Source organism: Nyctereutes procyonoides, unplaced genomic scaffold (assembly GCF_905146905.1).
Source record: "Nyctereutes procyonoides isolate TBG_1078 unplaced genomic scaffold, NYPRO_anot_genome, whole genome shotgun sequence".
Lineage (NCBI taxonomy): Eukaryota > Metazoa > Chordata > Mammalia > Carnivora > Canidae > Nyctereutes > Nyctereutes procyonoides.
In genome coordinates, this window is record NW_026575157.1 from 3,031,086 (window position 1) to 3,058,961 (window position 27,876).

The window sequence follows — 27,876 nt, forward strand, 5'->3', positions numbered from 1 at the left end:
TCCCAGGGCACATTGAGCATTGACAGCTGCACTCTTCTCCCAGATGGAATGATGCTCCCGCCCGGGGTTATGACTAGAGTCCTCCTTGTTTGGTACCAAGCCCATTTATGCTTGTTACATGCTGATTACATAATTTAAGTAAATTCTATGTATCAGCTGTACTAGATGTGGTGACAACAATGTATCCAAGGAAATGATTCTGCTGGCACATAGCTTCAAAATAGTATGTTGTTCATTTCATTTGGCTGCAAAGAAACTAGACTTTAAATTAGGGTTGGTATATTATGTATGTAGGTTATGGGAAAAAGAAAAAACTAGCAATAGACCCATTTTTTTTTCTAAAGATAGTATTTATTTGAGCTTACAGCCTGAGCAGGGGTCCAGGGAGGGAGCAGAGGGAGAGGGAGAAGCAGGCTCCCTGCAGGGCAGAGTGCCCTGCTGATCCCAGGGCTCCAGGATCATGGCTGAACTGAAGGCAGACTCTTAAGCGACTGAGCTACCCAGGCACTCTGCAACAGGGTGCAATATTCTATAAAAAATAACTACATTAAATTTAGTGACTGAAAGTGTATTTTAAAATATATAAGGGATACATTTTTAATGGTTTTCCACTTAAAACTTTTGATTGGCCCTCCTAGTTGTGTCAGGGAAGAGGGATTTTGCTGTAAACCCGCATGCCAAATCCCTGTCAGATCCTGTATTTTCTTGTGTATTCTCTCCCAGATTTCATAGTATCAAGCATCACATGGTAGCTTCAAAATTATTTACCAAAGGATCTTACTAGCTAACAATATCAGATTTTAAATATAGTCTGTGTTGTCTTTTCACTGGAAAACATGAAATAGATTTCACTTAGATGACAAAATGGAATTTTACATTTTTTTTTAAATTTATTTATGATAGTCACAGAGAGAGAGAGAGAGGCAGAGACACAGGCAGAGGGAGAAGCAGGCTCCATGCACCGGGAGCCCGATGTGGGAATCGATCCCAGGTCTCCAGGATCGCGCCCTGGGCCAAAGGCAGGCGCCAAACCGCTGCGCCACCCAGGGATCCCTGGAATTTTACATTTTTGATGTTCTAGTCATTTTAGACAAATTTCAAAAAATTTAAATACTTTCACTTTTATTCAGTGAATTTTACTTCACTTTAAGATTTTATGTATTTGAGAGAGAGCACAACTGGGGGCAGGGGCAGAGGCAAAGGGAGAAGCAGGCTTCCTGCTTAGCAGGGCTCTATCCCAGGACCCCGAGATCATGACCCAAGCCGAAGGCAGACGCTTAACTGACTCAGCTACCCAGGTGCCCCTATTTCACTTCTTTAGAGGAAGTGTTTGATGGATGATTTATAAGGTGCAAAGACTTTTTTTTTTCTATTGAATTTAGTGAAACTGTCAATCACCGTGGGTTATTATTAACTCAAAAAATTACCGTCTATACATTTCCTATATGAATTCAAAAAGTTGGCAGTTCTGGTACATGAACAACTTGTCCTTTTTTTCCCCTCGTAAATTAAGCTCTAGGCCCAAGGTGGAGCTTGAACTCACCACCCTGAAGATCAAGAGTCACATGATCCACTGACTGAGCCAGCGAGACACCCTTCCACTTGTCCATTTGTTTCTAAACTTGAAAGGAGTACTCCCCTACACCTAACTCCACTCCAACAAAGGTGGTATATATTTAGATATATGACTGAAGACAATTCCAAAAGAGATCCATAGTTTAATATCTTCTTTTTTTTTTTTTAGATTTTATTTATTCATGAGAGACACACAGAGAGAGAAGTGGGAGAAGCAGGCTCCATGCAGGGAGCCCGATGTGGGATTCGATCTTGGATCTCCAAGATCATGCCCTGGACTGAAGGTGGTGCTAAACCACTGAGGTACCTGGGCTGCCCAGTAGCTTAATATCTAATGATAAAGATTGGTTAAGTCACATACATATGAATAGAGGAAACTACTAAAAATCATGTTTTAGAAAAAAAAGTCAATGACATAAGAAAATGTTAAACATTTTCAAGTTGTGACCATAAAATGAATATATTTCATAATACAACAGGATAGGCATATATAAAGTAAAAGCTCTTTTAAACACCCCCATCTACTAAAATAACAGTGGTTATATCTGCTGGAGTGATTATCTGAGTGATTAATGATCTTTCTCTGTGCTTCTAGGTTTTTTTTTTTCCCTGAAGGAGTATTACTTGTTAACTGAAAAATAATTCTAATAAAGAAATGTGTAAATGAGTATGGCATAGTTAGAATTCCCCATTACCAATGACAGTTCTACATGTAGATTGTGGTTTATTTGCTTAAAAAAGCTAAAAAACAAAACTGTAGCCAGTAATGCTTTTCATGGATTAACTACGAATAACAGCCTTCCACTTCTAAGTGGGGAAAAAGAATATCTGATGCCCCCTTGTGGCCAATAATTTTAATAAAGTAGTTGATTCCTTTTCATTAAAATCAGTCTACACCAAGAAAATTAAAAATTATTTATTCTATTGCTTTCTAAATGATAAAATGCTCACATAATACTCTTTACAGTTTAGTCTATGTATCATCATGTTTCCCGGAGCTATACTTCCAGGGTTTGAAGCCCTGATAATTTAGGTCACCTGGGGCAACCTACTTGCATATGTACTTGTGTAAGATGAGAATAGTAAAATATACACGGGTTTTTTTTATTTTGTTTTGTTTTTTAATATACACGGGTTTATCTGAGAATGGAAGGGACTTACTGGTAGTACCTGTCACACAATATGGTGAACATCTTCCCACATGAGTAGATACAAATTCTCATGCTTTTACAAAATTTGAATTAATTTATAATCTTTTATTTATGGCAAATGATGCTGCATCAATTTTACATTTTTATATATTTGCAAAAGTATTTCCATAGGTTATCTTCTAGGTGTATAGAATTTGAATTACCAGGTAAGAGAATTATGTGGTAAAAAACATTGACGGTATCAAATTCTCTTCCACAAAGAATGCAAACCACAATCTTTCCCATGTTGGTCAATTTGTGAGGTGAAAAATGGTATTTCATGGCTTCAACTTATATTTCCCTGGTCATTAGTGCGCCATTAGCACATCCTCTGTTTTTAGCCATTTGCATCTCTTTATATTTTATATTTATTTAGTTCTGCTAAATAATTATTCGTAGAACCTTTTCATATTCTCAGAATAGTAATTCCTTTTCTTTTAAACATGGTGTGGAAATTTTCTTTGGAGTTTCTTTTAACTTTATGATGTCTTTTAATAGGCAGTTTACTTTTAATTCCAAACCACCAACCTTCCTGTTAAAATTGGGAAGAGTTTCCTAAGCTAAAGTTACTAAATACCTCCCTTCATATTTTGTCAGAATTTTTAGTTTCATAATTAACATTTTATCTTTAATCTACCTGGGATGTATTTTTATACTGTAGGGTAGGAATTTAACTTTAAAAACAATGCATATAGGGGAGCCTCCCTGGCTTAGTCAGAGGAGCATGGGACTCTTGATCCTGGGTCATAAGTTCAAGCCTCATGATGAGTATAAAAATGCATAGCCAAACAGTTCACTATTAATTTTTATTAGTGAATTATTTTCAATTTGAAAAGTCACATTCACTCTACATTAAACTTTTGTTTCTGGTTGTGCACTTGTAATCCTGTTTCATTGTTCATTCCTATGTTATACTTTTGAGTATATACTGACAAATCATGTAAAGGGAAGAATACTCCCTGTCCGTTATTCTTTAAAAAAAAAAAAATTGCTGGTTACTTTTGAGAATTATTTTTCCATGTAAACTTAAAATCAGGGTTTCATGTTCCATTACAATTTTATCAGACTTTTAATTGTGACTTATATTGACTTTACATATTAACTTGAAAAGTGAGGTTTCCATAACGTTGAGTCAATTTAGAAATATAGCATATTCTTCTAGTCAGTTTTTTTGTAAATTTTTATAAATTTTTCTCCATTTGACTCACTCATTTCTGTTGTTACAGTTTATTTCCAGGTTTTTAGTACTCTTAATAATAGGGGTTCTCTCTTATAAAGCACTATTTTAAGTTTTTCTTATGAAATTAATATTATTTATGAATAACTGGGAACAGTGGAGGAAAAGCATATATTACCACTCTATTATTACAAGCATTATTTTGAAATTTTTCCCTGTAGATGTAGTTTGATCAAAAATTTTAACCACATTGCAATCCTTTAATTCAGAAATTTAACAGACTGCCCATGAAATATATATGCAATTTGGTTATTATAAAAAATGTCTTTCTGCATCTCTAGTTACAACGTAATAATGCTCAGTATAAAAATCTAGAGACTGAAATGTACAATCTAGAAAAATAAAGTTCTTTGTATCTGGCCCCTTCCCCTGCCTCTGAGAACACTAGCTACTGTTAATGTGGTATTTATTTTTCCAGACAGTTTTTGGCACCATCATAGAAATAATATTTTTCATCTCCCACTTGCAGTATTTCCCCAATTTGCAACATTTTATTCCGTGATCACAATTTTTTTTTTGTCACTACGTGGTATTTTCCACAGTATTTTCTTGAGTATATGTTCAGATTTTACTTAACTGTTTACTTGTTGGCTACTTAGATTTTTGTTGTTTTTGCCACTCACAATTCTGCAATAAACACTTGTATATATATAATGGTCCCTTTGAGTATTTTTGAACACAGATTCCTAGAAGTAGTTTCTTGGTCAAAAGACAGGCACATTTACATTTTTAACTGCCCTTCAAAAATGGTGGCGTTTTAAAGCCTCGTTATGATGTCTACATTATAATACTTGGTATTTTCAAGACTTAACGAAATTTGAGCAAGGCTCCCATTATGTAATTTATGGGAGTCATTTCTATAGCAAGTTACTCCTTTTTTGAGGATAAAGACAAAGTTTAGCACTTTTATTTGTGCTGATCATGTGCTTTAAGGAATAAACATCAAACCACTCTAATTGTAGTGGGGACTGCTACACGTACTAATAGTAAATTTGCTTCTGACAAGGATTAGGTGGGTTTCCATTTCTTTCCTTAGGTTATCCTTTAAATTACATGAAAGAGCCATGGAATATGGAAGGTGCTTCATGTTATAAATTGGGAGACAGGCCATATTTTCTGTGAATAGTGTATACATTTTAAACAGGAATTGCATGAGCCTTCTCTAGAACTAGTGTTTGCATGACAGCTTCCCATTATAAGCCAATGTTCCATCAGTAATGTAGGGATATGGTTGGGTTTCCCTTCAAACCTCATAGTATTACTGCCTCACAAGTGGAATACAAAACTCCAGAGAATATTATGAGAATACCGAATAGTAGGTTAAATTACCAAATATTTGGTAACTAAAAGAAGTTAAAGCCTATCATGAACTTGGGCCTTTATAATACCACTAATTCTCTGTGTGATCTTCCCCCTGGACCTATCATTGGTAGTTTGCTTTGTCACTTCAATCCTGTCAAGTGGGCTGTTATTTCCTATTGCAATTTGATTTATAGTTCAAGCAAATAAAATGTCTGTTATTAGTCCCTCTTCAGAAATATCTGAACACTTTGTAAAGAGGAACTTTGTCAAGGCTTTATTGTTTATCAACAGATATTTTAATGTCTTCTATCCTCACTTGCTTAATCTAACCTCTGCATCTTGTTACTTATTTTCAAATATTGGCTTGATATTAAACCTTCTCACAGTATTATTGTAAGTAATGAGCTGACCCAAGCAAGGTACCATCAACCATGGGCTTTACAAAACAGGGTTGGTTTAAGTCAGGGCTTCATTTCTTAGGTTTTTCTTATCTTGGGCACTTTTAACTTCTCGGAGAGTCCTTTTCTAAATTGGGATAATAATGGTACCTGCCTTATGGGGTGATTATGAGGACTAAATAAGTTACAGGCACATAGATATGAAATTTTTAAAAACTTATGTTATCTTTGAAATGGAGAGAATGGCACTCTGGCAAGGTAAATGCATATCATAGCATTTAAGTTTTTCTTTCCTGGGATCCCTGGGTGGCGCAGCGGTTTGGCGCCTGCCTTTGGCCCAGGGCGCGATCCTGGAGACCCGGGATCAAGTCCCAAGGTCGGGCTCCCGGTGCATGGAGCCTGCTTCTCCCTCTGCCTGTGTCTCTGCCTCTCTCTCTCTCTCTCTGTGACTATCATAAATAAATAAAAAAAAATTAAAAAAAAAAGTTTTTCTTTCCAATCATCAAATAAGTCACTTTAAGAGTGATAGTTGAGAAGTCAACATAAATGTGTTATTAATCTTAAATTGAAATCATAAGTTTGCTTAAAAGTTAAATATTTTAAGATAAATATTACACTAAAAAAAAAACAGAAATAAGCACTTCACTACTAATAGAACTTAACAAAAGAATTCGTATTTTTTAACTTTAAAATTTCTCATGTGCAAGTTTAATCTCTGAATTTAGAGCTTTGTCATTATGCCTACAAATGTAAGATGGAGAATTAAAACAAATAATCATCATTCAGTCACAAGCCACTTCTGTTTGAAACAGCCTGAAAAGGCTTCAAGCTGAAATCATGCAAGTCTTCATTAGCAGCCCTAAATTGTATACGGGAGACAGACATAGAGATGTTACAATTCCTAGAGTCCTAAATATCATTAAAAGTTTGACAAACTTCTATCCCATGCTTACGAGACTGAATTTAAGACCCAACCAACTGCTGAAAGATGGCTTTTTCCATTAGGAATGGATTGGAAAAACTATTCTGAGTTTTCTTCTGCTTTAAATAACTTTCCTAACAAGCTGAGAGGCTGGATAGCCAATCGAAGGGCAAAATCTTCTAGAGGTAATAGGTCTAATACACAGTTCAAATGCCAAATTAGCGTTTTTCACAAGGCACTCAGCCATTTAGCTGTCAGCACTAATGAAGAGATTTAGGTTTTATAGTAATCTAATGTGGAAAGAAAAATCTAATTACTAGACGTGTGTTAAAAATAATTCCCTTCTTGACAGTATGACTATTATGCTTCTAATTTTCCCAATAAGCTTTTAACTACAAGCAAACAAAAAGAAAAGCTATCTGTTAACTCCTATGCTTCTAATTTTCCCAATAAGCTTATAACTACAAGCAAACTAAAAGAAAAGCTATCTGTTAACTCCATGATAAAAATACTTGAAACCTGCTACCTTTACAACTGCAATCTGCCATTATCACACAGAACTCTCTAGGATCCATAAGGGAAGCCTAACAGTTAAAAAAAATTTTCAAATTTAAATAAAGCTTATCATCCTGTGATGCTGGTTACCCTAAGAAAAATCTGCTCAAGTTTGAGTAGGTATTCATTATAGATTTAAGGGAAAAAAGATTATCATGGTTTAGAAATATATTAAAAGATGTATATAGTTTACCCAAGATAATATTAAAACTAGAAGAGTCTCTTAAGATTTAAAAACAAATTTCATGTTGAGGTTGCAGAATTTAAATCCCATACTTCAAACCTTTGGGCTATATGTATCCTTAGAATTTGTGCACTTCTCTGGTACTCTATACTTAAATAGAACCTATCACAAAAAATGACTACAGGAATTATTTGGAGTAGCCAAGGGCTTCTAATCATTTATTAGGAAGCTGTGATTTTTCTGATAAGTCAAATAATTTATGACTAGAAATTTAAAGATGGTGCAAAATAGGAAAAAGTATCTAAAAAATTTAATTTTTGGGGAAAAAATCCAAATTCTTATCTCTCTCTCTCTTTTGTAGTTCAAGTACGCTTACAAGACAGATGACGTTACGGTGGTATAAATATGAAGGACTACTGAAGAATCAGAAAAGTACTGTACTATTTGGCTTTATTTCAGACATCTGTTAAAGACTTTCATGTGTTGAAAAAAAGCACAAGGATCAGAGATTAAGAACATTTCTGCCTTATGCAGTGGCACCAGGCATTTAAGTCAGATGCCATATCAAAATTAATACAGACTAAATCTTTGGTTAGGGAAATCCTACCTATAGCAACTTTGATGGCTGAAAAAATGTTTTATTATATTTATATTTTCAATTCATACTAATAAATTGTGGATTTTTTATATGCATTCTTATGGTTGCCTTGGGGAAAGTTACGGTTAATAAAAAGTTGATTTTTTAAAAGAAAAAATTAAATTCTTACATTTTTTATTCTTTGCTAAATATTTAAGCACATTAAACTGAAATATCCCGTTTGCTATTTCTCCCTTTTTTATGCAGAAAAGAAGCACACATTGTCATGCCTCAAACTACTTTTTATTTGCAACTACATGATTTCACGCAATTTTTCTAAACAATGACATAAAATAGATTTCCTTGTGTATAAATAACTTACATACTCTCCATAAAGTAAATGCTCAAAGGTGCTAGAACAGATCGTCTGCTGCTACAGTGTTCTCGTATCCAACAAAGTTGATGCACAATATATAAATACTCAAGTCCAATATTAAAAACTCAGGCACTTGACTAACTTTAATAAAGTTTCTCAAACTATATCAATATATCTAAAGTGCATATATATTTTTTAAGAAAGATTATTATCAATAACTTTTCTATAAAAATAAGTTGATGGTTTGGCCCATCTAACTTTACTAGTATGAGTATGAACTTTTAACTTTTAATGTGGTCAGGCCTTAGTCTACCTTCTCTCAACACTGATACCAACAGAATCAAAAAGCAGCTAGTGAGGTGCTAACATGTGAGGATTAATCCAGTGATTCCGGTCACAATGCATTCCAGGAGGAGGTACCCATGTTACTGGAATTGGGCGATATGGTTTATTCTTTCTTCCCTGATTTGGATAACCAAATGGAATAGGAGGAGGGTAGTGATTCTGATGACCATTCCCTCGGTACATTCCTGGCTTTTTTCTGGGCAAAGGGTGCCACATTGGAAGAGGCGGGAATATTAATTCTGAAATCTGCATGAAAGAGAAAACAGTAACTTAATTCAAAGGAAAAATTAGTCACATTATGTAAAAACAATGCAGAAGTCCAGGTTACTCTTTAAAGACGAACCAAATCACTCACCCATACTCTTAAGAGGAGGTCTAAGTGACATCCTATGGTCAGATATAAATATGTTAAAAACTTAATATATATAATAGGTGACTGATTTGTTTTCTGAATGAAAATGACTGAATGAAATGAAAGAATGAATGAACTCAAAACAGCATTCTAAGAAAAGATTAAAACAGAAATGAATGGAAGCGTGAAAGGACACACCATGTTTTAGACCAGTGGTTTCCACAGCTGGATGGTTATTAAGGAGTCACCTAGAAAGCTTTTAAAACACAAAATATTCATATCCTAGCCCTGACCAATAACAAAAATGTTTTTTTTTTTGTTTTTTTAAAAAATTTTTTTTATTTATTTACGATAGTCACACAGAGAGAGAGAGAGAGAGAGGCAGAGACACAGGCAGAGGGAGAAGCAGGCTCCATGCACTGGGAGCCTGACGTGGGATTCGATCCCGGGATTCCAGGATCGCGCCCTGGGCAAAAGGCAGGCGCCAAACCGCTGCGCCACCCAGGGATCCCCCAATAACAAAAATGTAAAAACAGAGGTCAGGTATTCTGACTACAATGTATGTGATTCTAATGCAGCCAGTCTGTGTTTCAGAACAACAGTACTAGATTATCCCAAAGTCAAATGGGACATCAAGTTCACAAAACAACTCAAAGTCATCAGCAGTTTTGAAGCCCCCTGCTCAGAATGCTGTACCTTATGACTGTGAGTTTCTGAATTCTCTCATTTCTAATCTGCAATTTTTAATATAAGTATTTTAAAATTTATATTCTATATAAAATTGCATTCATAGCCTAAAAAATACAAACAGTATATATAAAAGCATACACAATGAATGTAAAATCCCTGTATCTGATTGACAGCTACTCAGTTGCCCTCTCAGAGGCAACTGACACTAATTTTTTTGGTGTATACCCTTAAATTTTCATGCATATACTTGGGTATACATCTGTACATACATTTTGAAAAACATGCACATACAATTTTCTTCACTACTTTTTGCACTTGATAAACACATCTCAGAGATACTCGTATCATACCTAAAGTCCTTTTTCATTATCTGACCTCTAGGTGTAATGCAATGACTATGCCACACATCAGTGTCCTATTGATGGAACATTTAGGCTGTTTTCAGTGTTTTACTATTACAAACAATGCACAAAATAAAACAATGCTTCAACGAATAACCTTAGTATGTTAATTCCTAATTATATAAAATAATGCTAAAAAAAATAAAAAAAATAAAAATAAAATAATGCTGAAATAAGGAAGAATTTAGAGTTCCAACTAATAATTGACTCATATTACAAACAGCAAAATGAAATGTTTTCATTTCTTTTTATACTGAGGTGCTGAAAATGTTTTAAAACTGTCAAGAGAGAAAAGGGTGCCTGGCTGGCTCAGGGAGAAGAGTATGTGACTCATCTCGAAGTTGTGAGTTCAAGCCCCACTTTAGGGGTACAGATAAAACTGTCAGAAAAGACAAAATTCTGGAGCTTACATTATCCTTTCCAGTTAATCCTCACCCCCATAAGCAACCACTGTTCTGATTTGTATCATCAGACTTGAGTTTTCCCTGTTTGTGAACTTCATATAAATAGAATCATCTAGCATGTGTTCTTTGGTGGATGGCAAAATTCACTTGCTCAATCAAATGTTTTTGGGGTCCTTCCATATTATATTTATTATTAGTTCTTCCTATTTTACTGCTATTATTCTACTGTGTAAAGACCTCACAATTTTTCTCCCATTCACTTGTTTGTGGACATTTCAGTTGCTTTCCATCTTACTACTATGAAAAAAAGCTGTTATAAACATTCTAACACATGATTTTGTAAATATTTTCATTTCTCTTATTAAATACTTAAGTGTTAATGTTGGGTAATAGGGTAGATGCATATTTAGTAAGCGCCAATAGTTTTCCAAAGCGGTTGTGCCATTTCACACTCCCACCAACAGTTTATGAATCTAGCTACTTCACATCCTTGCCAGCAGTCAGACTTTAATTTTAGCCATTCTGGAAGAAATTGTGTTTCACTGTGGTTTTAATTTGCATTTCCCAGATGACAAATAAGGTTAAGCACCTTTTCATGTGTGTTTACTGGACATTTATATAACTTATTTTGCACGGTGTTTAATCACATCTTCTGCCCACTATTTTTAATTGGGTTGTTTGTCTTTTATTACTGATTTATAGGAATGATTTATAAAGTATATTCTGGAAACCAAGTCCTTTGATGTATGTATTGAGAATATTTTGTTCCAGTCTATGCTTTGCCCATTCATTTTCTTAATGGTTTGTTTTGATGAGCAAAGATTTTTAATTTTGATGAAGTCAAATTTAACAAGTTCTTTTCTTTTGTTTTTTGTATACCCTGAAAGAAATCTTTGCTTATCCCAAATAATAAAGATATCTCTGAATACTTTCTTCCGAAAGTGTCAGAGTTAGCTTTTATGTTCAGGTCTAAGACCCATCTCAAATTAAATTTTTTGTGTATGCTGCCAGGTAGCAGTTAGGTTCATTTGTTTTTTTCTTATATAGAGTATCCAATGTGCCAGTTCCTTTTTTTTTAAAAAAGATTTTATTTACTTATCCATGAGAGACACAGAGACATAGACAGACGGAGAAGCAGGCTCCCCATGGGGAGCCCAATGCAAGATTCAATTCCACAACCCCGGGATCATGACCTGAGCCAAAGGCAGACACTCAACACTGAGCCACCCAGGTGTCCCTAGTATGAGTTTTTTTTTTTTTTTTTATTTACTTATGATAGTCACAGAGAGAGAGAGAGAGAGAGAGGCAGAGACACAGGCAGAGGGAGAAGCAGGCTCCATGCACCGGGAGCCCGACGTGGGACTCGATCCCGGGTCTCCAGGATCGCGCCCCGGGCCAAAGACAGGCGCCAAACCGCTGCGCCACCCAGGGATCCCCTTAGTATGAGTTCTTAAGGACTTTCCCTATTGAACTGCTTTGACACTTTCATAAAAAAAAAAAAAAAAAGAAGGGATCCCTGGGTGGCGCAGAGGTTTGGCGCCTGCCTTTGGCCCAGGGCGCGATCCTGGAGACCCGGGATCGAATCCCACATCGGGCTCCCGGTGCATGGAGCCTGCTTCTCCCTCTGCCTGTGTCTCTGCCTCTCTCTCTTTCTCTCTGTGACTATCATAAATAAATAAATAAATAAAAAATAAAAACAAAAAAAACAAAAAAAAAAAAGAAGAAGAAGACTGTACATATGTAGGTCTATTTCTGGGCTCTCTATTTTGTTCCATTAATATATTTGTGTAGCTATAAATCTTTAGCACATTATCTTATTAGACATAATGGCTTTATAGAAGTGGAGGCCTTTAACTTGAGTCTCCTTTTTATAAATTTTAAATCAATGTCACTTTCTAGAAAAATCTTGTTGGGATTTTGACTGAACCTGAATTGACTCTATAGATCAATATGGGGAGAAATGACATGATCTTCAATTCTTAATTAGTAGAGTAATCTCTGGAAGGATCTTTAAAAAACCAGACAGACTCCTAAAAGAACAAAGGCCCCAAGCTAGGAACTTTGTGTCCTTTACTTTGACAAGCCCCCTATTTACACCTTTTAGCAGTGCCAGGTTCAAGATGAAGTGGATAGGAAGAAAAGATTAAAGTGGGCCACTTGTACCAGCTTTCTACACAATGGCTTTTAACTGCCATGCTTCTCTGTCATGAAATGTTTTGTTAGTGAATAAAATGTCAAGGAAAAATGTCTTATTTTAAAGGCCCACGGAAGATACTTCAATTTCCATGCTTTTGTTATAATTTTATACTAACAGTTTCTCAACATGGGGGGAAATAAATACAATTTAAAAGGAAAATCTAGGGGTGCCTGAGTGGTTCAGTCAGTTGGACATTTGACTTTGGCTTGGGTCATGATCTCAGGGTTCTGGGATCAACCCCCATGTCTGGCTCCCTGCTCAGCAAGGCGTCGGTTTCTCCCTCTCCTTTGCAGCTCCCCCTGCTTGTACTAATAAACAATAAGTAAAAATCTTTAAAAAAAAGGATAATCTAAAAATTAAAGGCCAATTTACTTGCAATCAATTTGAGACTTACTTTCTTGCTTTGTTGAGTAATAATAAAATTCTGAGATAAAATTGCCACATGTGAATTAATTCCAGGCAATTTAACAACAGTAATTTAGAGTATATAATACAGAGGGGAAAAAAAACCAAATATTTACGGTAAAAGTCTTAAAAATCATCTCTGAAATACAAATACTATGTTTACTTATCTATATAGGGAATCTCTCAGGGAAAATACAGAAAAAAAAAAAATCCTAGTAACGAATACTTCCATAGAAAAGTACAGCACTGCTGGTTGGGGGGAGGTGAGAGAGGACTTGGTCACCATTATAGTTTTTTACACTTAAGTTGTTTAAAGCAAGTGCATGTTATCTTACAATATATACCATATATCCCTACAAATATGATAATCTTCAGAACTAATCTTCCTAGAAGGATAATTCAACAAATGTAAAAAAAAAAAGAGAGAGAGAGAGAGAAGTTAAACTGAAAGCATGTTCATTATACAAATGTATGATGAATTTAAAGATTTAGTTTCTCTTGGGACACCTGGGTGGTTCGGCGGTTTAGCGCCTGCCTTTGGCCCAGGGTGTGATCCTGGAGTCCTGGGATCGAGCCCCACATCAGGCTCCCTGCATGGAGCCTGCTTCTCCTTCTGCCTATGTCTCTGCCTCTCTCTCTCTCTCATGAATAAAAAAAAAAAAAAAAAAAAAATTAGTTTCTCATACTCAAAACCCTGATTTCTCATTAAAGTCTAACTGCTCATTGTAGCCCAAATCCAACCCTACCACAAATCTGGTATGTTTTATGTCTAATTAAGGCCAAATTAATAAAAATAGGTATATTTTAAATATACTCAAAATTAGAATAAAGTGCATGTACAGAACAGCTCAAATCAAAAGATGTCTTTAAATTTTCTTGATTTATCTTTTTTGTTGAAGAGTATTATATTGACAATTTTAAAAAGTATATTAAATGTTCTTTGGTATGTGGGGTATAAACAAGTGGATGAATTTCTAAGTGCATGCACAGTTGCTATATAACTCTTCAACTGCTGAAGTAAAGGAGATAGTGTTCTGACTTGAGTGAAAAATCTTACATAAAATTCAGTGAAGTTTCTCTTTAATCATGGAGAGAAGAAAGTTAAACCTAATGGTATGCAACAGAAGTGTTGAAGACTAAAAACTGAATACCTCCTTTGTAATACAGTAAGGATTTTGAAATATCAGGAATGTTTTATCACCATAATTTTTTCTACTTTTTGTCACACCTTTTAAAATGTATTTATCATAAACAAACAACCAAATAAAATGTATTTATCCTACTTATATCTCAGAGGATCAGCTTCCCTTTATGTGGAAAATAAGAACTGGGATTCAGTATCTCAAATCAGAAACCCTGGGCAATACGAGCAGGACCCCCTGGAATGACCTCGCAAGCCCTGCTAATCATCTTTAATAGAGAGACATCCATGGTTACCTGGTACACAGGGCTTGGGGTCGCAGTCACTGAACTGGGTTTCACTTCTACTTCTTTACTTGTTTCTTCATCTGAAGAAGAGGATCCTGAATGATAATCAGAGGTAACCTTATCAAGAGCCCTGGTAACTTTCTTGGAGATTTCATCCTTGTTCTCATCCTCATTTTCAAAGCTGGCAACAATGAATGCATTGTTTTTCTCTCCATACCTAAGGATTAAAAAAAACAAACTTACAAACCCTGAAGTACCATCAACAAAAGAAATTGTCCATAAAAACAAAGCCTTGGATATGCCATTGGTCTAAAGCAAAGAAGGAGCTCTCCCCAGAACTTAACCTTACATATTCAGTATCTTTTTTTATTTTTACTTTTTATTTATTCATGAGAGACACAGAGAGGCAGAGACACAGGCAGAGGGAGAAGCAGGCACATGCAGGGAGCCCAATGCAGGACTTGATCCTGGGACTCTAGGATTGTGCTCTGGGCCGAAGGCAGACGCTCAACCACTGAGCCACCCAGGCGTCCTCATACAGTGTCTTAGCCCAGGCTCCATGACAACAGGCAAACCATGATTTTCTACCTCTGGCTTTATTCAATTACAAATAAAAGTGACTCCACATTCTCTTTCCCAATTTTCTTTCCTACTGCCACCCAACAAATAGTTGTTTAAAACACTGAAGAGAAATTCACTGTTTTGATTATATTTTTGTATGTACCATTAAACTGGCTGTACATTAAAATTTTCTAATGTATTTTTAACTAACCACTGTAATGTAGATATTAGTAATTCAAGTCACAAATCAACTAGGTATTTCCTTTGAGATTGACTTTTACCATGATTAAATAAAAAAGGGGCCTGGTTTGCCTGTATCAACACTGACAAAAATAAGAACTGAGGAACTAAAAAAACAAACAATTGTTGAGGAAAATAAAGAGGTTTTGCTGGAATTATATTGCTTATCTCATGGAGATTCCTACGAAAACTGCTCATTTCTCATCCTAATTCTTTTTAAAAAGTAAAACTACCCTTTTAATCCTCCCAAAGTATTTTTAGAGCCTTGAAATAGAAAATAATTGTTAGAATATTTAACTATAGCTGCTGGCTACTACAAAAAAAAGGAAAGTAAATTCTGCAATGAGGGAAAATAGCATAATGAATAGTAAGACTAGTAGTTTTTTTTTCTGAGACACAGAGAGATAATCTTAAGAAAGCTCCACTGCCCAGTGAGAAGCCCAACAGCCCAACGGGGGCTTGATGTCACGCCCTCGAAATCATGACCTGGGCTGAAATCAAGAGTTGGAAGCTTAACCAACTGAACCACCCAGGCCCCCATAAAACCAGTTTTCATTTGGAGATTAAGAAAAACCCACAAATCTATTTGAATAGACTGTACAACATAAACACTATGAAACAATTTCTAGTAAGTGTTAGGACAAAGGAATTAATTGTTAAGCAGTTCTTACACAACATGTAATTAAAGTTAGAAAAACAAAGTGATTTTAAGCCTAAAAAAAAAAAAAAACCTTGACAGAAAAACACAGTTAATAATAATATGTCGATTAATTTGTCTTTTTTTTAATTTAAGATTTCATTTATTTATTCATGAAAGACAAAGAGAAAGAGATATAGCCAGGGGGAGAAGCAGGCTCCCTATGAGGAGCCTGACGTGGGACCTCGTCCCAGGACCCTGGGATCACGACCCGAGCCAAAGGCTCAACCACTGAGCCACCCAGGTGCCCCTCAAGTTAAGTCTTCTCTCAAATTATTTCTCAATCAGAATATGTATAAAGTAAAAGGCCAAACTGCAATAAAGCCTTTCTTTGAAAGTTATATGGAGATCATGTAGCCTCACAGGTGAGTTCTACTTCTTTATATAGCTGTGCTGACTTCCACTCTCACACAGGCTGAATGGGCCATAAATACTACCTAAATATGGGACATAACTCCCTTTTTTATTCCTTTTCAGTTTATCTCATAAAAGGAGTTGCTACAGATGGTAGAAGGAGCACTGAACATGTTTCTGGTTCCAGCTCTCCCACTAACTAGCTCTGTGATAAGGGGCAAGTTATTTAATGTCTCCAGGCCACAGTTTCCTATCTGTTAGTTAAGAATGCTGAACTGGCTGGATACTGGTTGGTCTTCAGCTAGTGTTTTTTCCTAGTATAAGATGCCTGAGCATTTAGGCAAATCCTTCTTAACACAGAACTCCTGTACTGTAATTTCAACTTTACTTTGCATAGTTTTAGCAACGGAATTTACCTGTCTACCCATGGGTTAAGGACTCAACAAATTTCAATACAATGGTTAATTCACATGTTAATAATGTCAGCAATATTAAAGGGTTTATTAGGCCTATCTTCGGTTTTGCCCATTAATGGAGTGAAAATTCTAGTAAAACAGAAAGGCAGGCAATTTGAGAAAAATCCCTGCCTCTGTAGAAACAGAAACTTAAATCAAGGGCAGACTGAAGGGTCGAATGACTGAAGGGTAGCTTTATTAACTTAGATATTTTTGACATGCAAATTCAATTAGGTTCTGTATCTTTCCCTTTTTACTATTTCTACTATTTCGGTATGATAGTTCTCTTCATAGTAAGCAAAGCTCTTCACTATATATTACTGTAACATTGGCATGTGCGGTTAATATTTTAGAATTAGTAATGGATAACTTACATTTTCCATTTTTCAACCATACACTACTAAAACATTAAGTCCAATTTAGTTAACTTTAAGGAAACAAATCAATTGCATTTAATGGTCTGTGTATCAGGAAAAGGATTATAGAGATTCCAAAAAAAAAAAAAAAAAAGGTATGGAGTATGTTGGATAAATAAGAAAAATAAGAAAGCTGTGGGCCATTCTCAGGCATTCTCTTTATAAGGAAGGATCTGTTGTTACCTAAACTGTATCTTCTCACATAGTTCACTAAATGATAACCTAACTACATAAGGTTTCTTGTACACTTCCAATATTTTATCCTGATGAAATAACTCAGTTATACTATGAAGAATGCTCCCTTTTAGTCAATTTCAATTTATTTATAAGCTTACTCTCTAGTGTACCAATGAGTTATTAATGTCTCTCAGATATTTGTTCAATTATAGAACTGCTAGATCAGCTTTATTTTGGTTTTCAGAATATTTATCTTTACAGTTTTGGTCCAAAAGCACTATCAATATTGAGATTTCTTCTCTTAACTGCAATCACCTCTACTCAATCACCAGCATGAAGTTCTATTATCACAGAATGAGAACCCCACATTCTGAAGGTGATTAAAATATCACATAATAGCCAACTTTTGGCAAAATTTTAATCACATGTAAAATTATTAAAAGGCTACTGAATGCAAAGATTTTCATATATTAATAAGATGAAAGCACAGAAATTTTTCATTATCTGGCATCATAAATAATGAAGTATCCACCTAAGTAAAGTAGAATGGCTATTTAACTAAAGCTTTTATCTTCAGGTGCCAAGATTTAGTTTAAGCCATTTCGAATAACTACGTCCAAAATGTTTATAAAATTACCTGACTTAAGCATTTTTGGACATAGAAATATTTCCCTAATGATTTAAGATTGTCATATTAAATACTCATTATTTGACTAGGTGATAATACATTTTGCCAACTCTTTTTTTGCTTTTTTGTTTCTGCCTCCACGTAAGACTCTATATTTTTTTGGTAGCTTTATAACTACATGAAAAAGCCCCTTTCAAATACTGCTTATACTTTTTTATGGCTGAAAAACTACATAACTAAACTGTGTGTTAAAGAAGAGTCAGTCAGAATCTAAGTGCAGGCCTAATAAAAAAGTAAGCAATTCAATATGGTAACTTTGTGATAACTATTTCTTATATACTGAGGTCTTCAGCAGGGGTTCAGTGGCCGAAGTCTATAAAGTCTGACCTTGGCCTAAGATGAGTCCTGAATTGGTTCCAGAATCTAAAAATGTTTGACCTTCTTGGACCAAAACTTAAGATATCTTGCTCTTCTTTTTTCTGAGGAAGAAGTGCTGGAGAATCTAGTAACCTTAAGTTTCCCAAAGCAAGCAGCTTACACCAACAGCTTATACCAAGTACTTCCATGGTGGTCCAGAGTGGCATGGCGTATCACCACCTCTACTTTTATTGCTGGAGATCAGGTCAAAGGTTTATGATCACCTTTGGAATTTATTAGGATTGTATCAAAAAGCATCTCAACTGTAGTCAACAGGTGAAATGCACTTAAAACCAAAGAGAAATACCCTAAAGGAACTGTAGGGAATCACTTGCAAGGTATTCCATATATCTACTCATCCTATTCTTCCTGCCTGGAAATTTGCCACCTTGTCAACTAGTCAGCTGCATCCTTCCCCACCCAACTCTAGTATCACCCACCTGGTAGTCTTTTCTGATTCCCAGTAGAGGCAGTAACTTTCTCCTTTGTGCCACCAACCACTGCATTTTGTACGTATTTCTATTACAGCATAAATCACACTGTTATAATCTGCTCATTCTTTTTTCTCCCTTATTATACTTCAAACAATCTAACAGCAGAATGTCACTTTCACTTTTTTAAAAACCCCAGAATTAAGAATGCCTGGTCCACAATGTATGTTTTTCAGAATGAATGGAATTCAATTAGATATCACATCTAACACTCACCTTTTACAATTCTGCTCATTAGGAGATGAAAAATAATCTCCATTATAAAAACAAAACTATGAAAATAATGGGTGAGGGGTGAGGGAGGCAAGAGAAGAGACAAACAGAAACCAACTGAACATTATTATTATCCAGTACTACTTGAGATTAACTTCTTTCCTAATTTGAAGAAGGGAAACACAAGTGCACCACCAAAGAAAGACAGTAATTGACCTCCAAGAGCCTAGGTATCTAAATTCTGCCTTTTGGTCTATAATCAACTTCTTGGCAGAGCCCTATAAAAACCCGACCCAATCAAGTTTTTTAAAGTTTCTTTAACTGTAAAAAAGGAATGTAACCAGTCCTTCACCTTCAGATGACAAAATTCACAACTAAATAAGCCCACACAGCCAGCTTCTGGTCATAAAGACACACAAGCAGGCAGTAACTGAGAGAATTTCATAAAATTAGTTCCAGCATGGTAATCAGTTCAGCCAGCACACTTACCGACAGCACACCTCACATGGATCCACCCACAGAGTGAGTTCCTTTGGTAAGCCTAGATCACTGTATAAGATGCAGCTGTTCTCACAGGCTTTCAGAACATCAGGATCAACTCTCTGAAACTTATTGACACGAATGCATCTACAACGAAGTAGAATAATGTTAATAGCTTTAATTTAATCTTAATCATAAACCTTGTCATATTATTAGTATTTACCAATGTGATTTTTTTTATAGATTTTTATTTATTTATGATAGTCACAGAGAGAGAGATAGAGAGGCAGAGACACAGGCAGAGGGAGAAGTAGGCTCCCGGGTCTCGATCCCGGGTCTCCAGGATTGCGCCCTGGGCCAAAGGCAGGCGCCAAACCGCTGCGCCACCCAGGGATCCTACCAATGTGATTTTAAAACAAACAAACCCTGGTGGGGAACCCAGGTGCATATCTATCCTAAGTAGAAAATAAATGTGAACTGAAGGCAAAGAGGCAGCATCAGTAAGACGACTCAGCCTGGTGAGAAGAGGAGGGCATCTGTCCAGGCCCAGGGAAACCATAAGAATTGGCTCTACGTCATTTTAGCCAGACAGAAACCACTCAATCTCACATGTACATTAAATGAGGAAGGAGCACTAACGTTGCATAAAATTACTTAGAGCACTAAACGCAGAAGTATTAACAGGCCAAGTTACTATATAACAAAATCTCCAACAAGACTTTTAACCAATGCTTCAAATATTTTGAAATTCTTGTGATGTTTTGATCATTTCCTTGCTTATAGATTCCAGATAGCAAGTGTTAAGAAAGGTGTCCTTTCCTCACCTATAATTGTTCTATAAATATACAATCAGTCCAAGACATAGAACCATTCATATCACAGTTAAGATTAAAATATAATCCAAAGTGTTATTGGCTTACTCATGTATTTGTTACCAAAGGGTTTTCATTTTTTAAAAAAGCCAAAAATAACTGGAAAAAAAAATCTAAACCAACAGAGCCTTTGTTCCATTTTTTAAACCTAAGAAAATACATATCTACCCAATGGAATGCTCAAAGATGGCTCCGAGGATGAATGCAAAAATACATGTTAAAGTAAGCATTTTGCTTATGTACAAAAAATGGTGGCTACAATAAAAGTATTTACTGCCTACAACTAAGAAATCAATCAAGAGAACCCAGGTTTTAGTGCTACTCCTAGTACTTATTTATTGGGTGAATTTAGATTAAGTCGCTTCACCTCTTCCTCAGATGCAAAGCTCTCAAATAAGGAAAACACAAATTTATTGACAAATAGTAATTATACCATTAAATACAATGATATCAATAGAAAAATGAATAGAACCTAATACGATGCTTAGGTTCTTAAAAAAATTATTTCATTATTTGACTTCAATTTTCATTTAAAACAGTGAAAAATTTCTCATAATAGCTAATACAGATTTCTAAGTACTAATAACTCTTTCTGAAGGTTCACTATACATTTGACAGTTTCCTAAGTGCTTCATGTATACTAGCTTTTTATTTTCACAAATATCCTGTAAGTTAGATATCACTTCCCCATTGTAAGAAAGGAGGCAGAGTTGATAACTTTCCCAACTTTACAACTAGAAGGAGGTAAATCCAGGGGGCATATCTGGACAACTGGACTCCAAAGGCTATTATTATTCTATTCTGTCTATACTAATCTTAACATGACCGTTAACAAGTAAGCAATTCAGAGTAAAAAAAATATTTTACAGCATATAAGATGCTATTTGTTCCTTTCTTTAAGATGGTCTATGTTTACAAATTCTAGCCTTGTGTAGGTTGATTCAAAAGTCCTACTTACCAGAGGATCAAAAGCAGTTATAGGTAAGGAGATAGAACTTAGAAGGATGTGTTTTTGTTATCTATAATAAGAGTGATGTAGGCTCTAAGCTTAAAAAAGTATATATGTAAATAAAGATGCTTAGAGACTCTGCTTCAACAAAATTTGCATATCTTACATATTTTGTGCTGTTTTTTCAAACTCTATATACTGTGACTTCTTATCCATTAACCGATCTTCAAAAACAAGATTTCAAAAGTTGCATAAAAATAGTCTATCATTTACTTAATGTTGACAGTTCTTTTCAATTTTTTGCAATTATAAAGTGTAAGAAACATCCATATTCATACATATTTATCTGCATTTCTAATTATACTTCTAGAATAGATTTTTAGGAGACTTACTATTCAAAGAGTAGGAGTATTTCTACAGATCTTGATAATATTGCCAAATTGCCCTCCAAAAGCCTCTTATTTGTAGATATTGTGGAGAAACAATTTTAATTTATAAACACTTTAGAAGAAAAAGAACACTTCCAACCTACTCTATGGATTCAAGAGTCTCACTCTGGCTAATCCTATATTCTGTTCATTTTTATAATAGTAACAACCCACCATTAAGTCTAATAGTTTTCTACTCCAAAGACAGCTTCAAAATGACTCAATAATGATAGTTTTGATCATATGCCAATTTAATCCTGTTTAGCTAATTTTTTTCCTCAAGTTTTTAGAATTAATGGAAATGAAACTGTACACTGTCTGACCTTTAAGCATTTACTTGACAGTGTCTTCTTTTCTCAGTAATAGTAAAAAATTAGTTTGGCACTTCCAAAAGCCTTTGTCCGATGTCAATTATATCAGTGTAAAAAGCCTCAACAGCTCTAACTCACAAAAGCTGTTCACTATCAGAAATGACGATGTGCAGGAAAAAAAAAGAGAATCAAGTGAGAAGATAAAAAAATAACTTGAGTCTGACTTATACAAAACATTCATATTTCTACTTTAATCCATCACATCTTCCAATTTACTAGGAAACCTCCTTGGATAAAAATGAAGACGAAAATACATCAATAACTTTTCAATAGAATACTTTTCTTTTTTCAATCAAATAAATGCTCACCTCTGGCTTTTAGCAAATGAGAACTAAACAGATCACATTTTCATTACTTTGTAGATTCCCTGAATAGTCTTACACTTGTAAAAGCTAAGTGACTGAAAGAAGTCCTTTTTACATCAAAGCACTGAAGTGCTGATCTGAGAAGGAAACTTTGGGGGCACCATTATGCATAAATAAAAGAATTTCTGTAGTCACAACTGCTCGACTTTTATTTTTTTGTGGCCACCTCCACAAATGGGGCATAGTTTGACAGGTGAGTTTATTTAGCAGAACCCAGGTTCTCAACACAGTGATCACGTAAATACTAGGAAATGAGCATGCCAGAACATGTTTTGCAGAAGCCTGTTCTTCTTTACTTTAAGCCATAAGTGTAACTTATAAACCAGAGTACAAAAGACAGCTGCAAGTGAGAGTTACTTTCCCTCTCAGAGACAAGGCAGTGTTCAAACTGTGGTGTGCAGAAGCCCAAAAGAATTTAGGACCAGTCAGACGTCAGTTCAAATCCCAGAGCTAGTGTCTGCCAGTTGTGGGTCACAGTAAGTTGCTTTCATCAATAAAAGTCACAGTGGCTTCTACTAAAAGGATTATGCATAGTATAAATGAAATTTTTGGCATCAACAATGTATTAGGTATTTAATAATCTTAATTGTATTCGCCATAAAACTTTTACTTTTCCAAGAACATGTAATTGATTTGTAGAAACAAAGAGACTCGTTTCTCTCAACTCTTACCATGCCCATTTATGGGTGAATTTTAGGGGTCCTCTAGAATTGTGAAAACCCTCACGTACCTGTGATACATAAGAAATCCGTTCAGTCAGAAGCCAAACTACAACCTCAAGACCAACTCCCATGACCCGACAGTACTGACTACCCAAGTAGTCAGTGGTAGTGGGACTTGAACAAATACTTGTATCTTAAAACATGTATGGAAAAAAAATACCAAAGACACCCCAAAGTTTCGTATTTTGCAGTTGAACTGTGAAAGAAATGAACTGAACACCTTTTAGGCCTCTGGCCTTGTACTCGTTTCAGGAGCTATCAGCCTCTTAGTCCAATCCAACTGTTCAATCTAATCTTTTACCTGTAGGCCTGTCCTTTTGATGGTTTTTCTGGATACCAGTGATTTTTATATTTTTCTTGAAGTATAAGAGTCAATTTCTCAGCAAACCGCTCAACCGCCTCTTTTTTCAACTTATCATGTTTTCGAACCAGCCGTGTAAAAAAGAAGACAACAGCAGCAATTTCGTTCTTCATCTTTCCCTGTAAAGATAAAACAGTTTTTCTCAAAAAAACAAAACATAAAAACTGGAAAATAAAGCTCTGCAAAACGTCTGTCCTTCATAGCTCTCCTTCTTTCAATTTTATCTTGTGTTTCATGGCCTCATATCTGGAAAAAGGAACAAACAATGACTAGTTTATGCCATGAAGACTTTATCACAATACTGTCTAAGAATCTTATCACTTAGCTTTGTGAAGAAGTTCAGTAAAGAGAGCACACCAAATTGCTTCTGTTGGCTAAATAAAATCAGGTATCAAAGAAAAGCACTACAGTGATATTATACACTTTTTACTAAACGTGTCAATATTTAGCTACAATAATTTAAAATTCTGTGTAATAATTTAAACTTTAAAGCACAAAACTATATAGCTACTATAGAAAAATGATAATACCTAAAAAAAAAGTTAGAGTTACTATAAGACCAATCAATTCTACACTTACATCTATACATAAAAAAAAATAAAAATATATTTCTACACAAAAATGTGTACACAAGTGTCCAATGCATCATTCGTAACAGTCCAAAAGTGGAAGCACCCAAATGTCCCAACTGATGGGACAAAGAAATGTGGTATATACATGCAATGGAATATTCTTCAGCAACAAAAAAGAGGAATGATGTATTTTTTTTTAATTTGTATTTATTTATGATAGTCGCAGAGAGAGAGAGAGGCAGAGACACAGGCAGAGGGAGAAGCAGGCCCCATGCACCAGAAGCCCGATGTGGGATCCGATCCCGGGACTCCAGGATCGCGCCCTGGGCCAAAGGCAGGCGCCAAACCGCTGCGCCACCCAGGGATCCCAGGAATGATGTATTGATACAGGCTATGACAAAGATGAACTATGAACACAGTGTATTAAGGGAAAGAAACCAGTTACAAAAGACCAAATATTGTATGATTGCATTTATTTGAGTTTTCTAGAATAGGCAAATCCATATAGACAGAAAGTAGGTTATTGGCCTAAGGGAAGGAACGATGGGGGGGGGGTGGGGAGAAAGAGGAGGGCGTAAATGAATACAGGGTTTCCTATAAGGGTGATGAAAATGTCCTAAAAGTAACTGTGGTGATGGCTACACAACTCTGTGAATATACTGAAACTAATGAACTGTAGATTTTAAATGTGTAAATTGTATGCTACAGGAGTCCTATTTGAATAATAAAGCTGTTACACATAAAGAAAAAAATTTTAGCATGAATTTGTTTAGCATTTTTCAGGAACAGAGATATATTTACCTGAAAGGTATAACCCAACAGTGGTTCTATCAAAACATATTTAATAGAGCAGAAATTCAGGGTCATCCACAGAAAAATCAAACTAAAAGAAAGCCAGAGATTTAGCTGCACTGTGGAATTGCCTCAAGAAAGACTCTCTTTAAATGGCAGATCTGATTTATCATTGATTAATCCATAAAGGCAAAAATCTTCTCCTGGGATTGTTTCAATGTGTATTCTATTCTGTCTTTATGCAATGAGCTCATTCACTTGGCGGCTGTAAGTAACTTGGGAGTTTTTCATATGCTGCATTTACTAAGCAGTATCATCCCTTCCAGAGCCAATTATTAAAGATATACAGCCTCTGCTGTATTTAATATAAAAACCAAAAACCTAGCTGATAAGTTTGGGTTCTCACACATTTGTTTTCTCAAACCTCTGGACATCTCTCCTCATTAATATGATTCTTTACTCCTTGCGGAAATTCAAACGAGGGATCTCACTGTGAAATACTAGTTATCTGAGAGGTGTGCAGGTAGTCCTACCCACCCCGATCTTGGATGGGTAGACACCTAAACCTTCCCCCTCTGGAACCCTAGAATGCCAAATCCACCTTCTTTGGCCAAGTACCAGACAAGGGGAACTGAGTTGCACATAAAAGTCGTGGAGGCACATACAACCCCAGCCTTCCACAAATGCTATGAGGCACCCTCCTAAAAAAAAAGTCAGGCCATTTCCACTTTACAAAGCTGTATTTATATCCCACCATGTTATAATGGAAAATAAAACCCACTGCAATTTAATATACGGTTTGAGAAGAAAGTTGCTTGCTGATGGAACTACATTAGCTTCCATCTCATCAAAGAAAACAAGGAACCCCACGAAAGGAAAGTTCTGAATTCTTAACGAGATCATTCTCATTCATTAAATTCGTCTACTGTGCTCTCCATATCTGAGGTTAGGGTTTTGTTTTCCTTTTTGTCTTGTTGTTTCGTATCAAAAAAATAAAAGGAAGCAAAGAACCACTCAGTGGTTGCTATTGCTTTGGAACACAGGATGAGTCATATGGAATCACTTTTTTTTATTTTTTCTTCAGCCTGAAGCAATGATGCGTGGAATAGCATAAAAATTAACCCACTCCCACCAGTTAGAATCCTGGGAGTACCAAAGGGTGAACGAGGGAGTTATAAAGTCGGAGAAAGAAACCGAAGCGAGCTGGGCCAGGGAGCCCTCGGGCGTCTTCAAGTAGCCGCAGCTCCTCCGCCCACACTCGGAGCGAACAGCTCCCGTTTTAAATATCGCACGGTGACGTCACCCCGGGACGGAGTCACCGCGGCGGCGGCTCCTCAAGTTCTACTTTGTTCCGCGGGCTCCTCGGCTCGCGGCGGCGGGCGTAAAACCCAAAGGGAAACCAAGCCCGGCGTTCCAGGAGTTCGTAACTTTGTACTTCTTCCCCGTGTCGCAACGAAAGGCTCAATCGCCGCCGTTTCTAGAAACCAAGTCTCCCTCCCTGATAGACGTTCCCGAGGTTGATTGAGGAAGCGGGGATCCCGGCGGTGGGGGTGAGGACCCCGGGCCAGCCTCCGCGGCGTTACCGAGCGGGCTGCGCGCGCTGAGGAGACGGGGTTTCCCACGGGGCCGGGGGCCGGGGGCCGGGGGCCGGGGGCCGGGGCCCGGCCGGCTCGCGCCCTCCAAAGCTGCTGCTCTCGCTCTCGCTCTCGCTCTCGCTCACGCTCACGCTCGGGGGTGGACGGCGCTAGGTGAGTAGGCGCCACTCGGCTCCACCCACTCTGCAAAGAACGGCCTGCGAGCGCGTCCAACTTCTGCAATCGCGGTTTTCCCCGAGTCAAGGGGGAAGGGCCGCGGAGCCCCGGTCCCCTCCTCCCCCGAACAGCCTCCCTCGCAGGGCGCGTCCGTCCTCCCTCCCTCCCTCCCTCCCGCCCGCCGGGCCGCTGCGTCTCCGGGCGGCCCCGGGTTCCAGGACGGGGCTCCCCTCGGCGCGACCCCCCCCCCCCCGGGCAGCAAGCCGGGCCCGCGGCCCCAGGGGACGCCCCGAGGGGGGTGGGCAGGCGCAGGGCTGTCGCCCACCCCCAGCGGAGGCGAGGGCGCGGTGGAAACGTGGCAGGAGCCTCGAGGCGGCGTCTCCTCCGTCCCCATCCCGCCGAGGGTCCCGCGGAGACCCCCTCGGGCGCCCCGCTCGGTCCACAGTCCTTCGTCCGCGCCGAGCCGGGGCCGAGGCAGCCCGGTTCGAGCCCACACTCCTCCCCCTTCCCCCGCGCGCCGCTGGCCGCGAGCCTTCGACGTGGCCTCCGCGGCGCCGGGCCCCCTCCCCCCGGTGCCCTCAGTTCCACCACGTCCGCCCCCCGCCCCGGCCCGGCCTCCTCACCGCCGCCGCCGCCGCCGCCGCCGCCGCCGCCGCCCTGGGGCCGCAGATTTGGCGGTCCCGACAGTCTCCGGCCAGGGAACCGAGGGCGCCGCCGCCGCGGGCCGGCGCTTGGCGGCAGCGAGCGCGGCGAGCCTAGTCCGGAGCTTGTGGCTCCCGCGTCGTCGGGCGACCGAGCGCGCGCTGAGGGCGGGCGGGAAGGTGCGCGCGGGAAGGTGCGCGCGCGAGTGAGCGCGACAGAGGAGCGCGCGCGCGCGCGCGCGAGCGCAGCCCTGAGGCGACGCGCGGGGGGCTCGCGGCCCGGAAGAGAGGAGGGGCGGTGACCCGGGAAAGGGTTGGCGCCGCGCGGGACCGGCTCGCGCGCCCTGGGGGGCGGGGGGAGGAGCCGGGGGCGGGGCTTGCCCGG

The 27,876-nt window shown here is 37.7% G+C and overlaps 2 protein-coding genes across 7 annotated transcripts in view; one reads left to right on the forward strand and one right to left on the reverse strand.

Annotated features, from left to right (window-relative positions):
• Positions 1–27,876, forward strand: part of CXADR (CXADR Ig-like cell adhesion molecule) — a 122,676-nt gene that overhangs the window by 48,440 nt on the left and 46,360 nt on the right. Inside the window, exon 8 of one of the 2 annotated variants that reach the window (XM_055313831.1) lies at positions 7,725–8,049. The exons of the other annotated variant lie outside the window; for it this stretch is intronic. Within the exon in view, the coding sequence (XP_055169806.1) occupies positions 7,725–7,766 (42 nt within the window). The 3' untranslated portion in view covers positions 7,767–8,049. Of the gene's footprint in view, positions 1–7,724; positions 8,050–27,876 lie in introns of those variants that run through there. 2 annotated transcript variants of the gene reach the window in all.
• Positions 8,228–27,790, reverse strand: BTG3 (BTG anti-proliferation factor 3). Of its 5 annotated transcripts, none has more exons than XM_055313834.1 (5): positions 27,483–27,790; positions 23,676–23,854; positions 19,677–19,814; positions 14,548–14,755; positions 8,228–8,907 (listed from the first exon to the last, which is right to left on the reverse strand). In XM_055313834.1, the coding sequence occupies exons 2-5, from the start codon at positions 23,846–23,848 to the stop codon at positions 8,668–8,670; spliced, it is 759 nt and encodes a 252-aa protein (XP_055169809.1). In that variant the 5' UTR covers positions 23,849–23,854; positions 27,483–27,790; the 3' UTR covers positions 8,228–8,667. The 5 variants fall into 5 exon arrangements, with proteins under 5 accessions (XP_055169809.1, XP_055169810.1, XP_055169812.1 ...); XM_055313835.1 differs by having other exon boundaries at positions 27,474–27,790; XM_055313837.1 differs by lacking the exon at positions 27,483–27,790 and adding an exon at positions 26,232–26,937.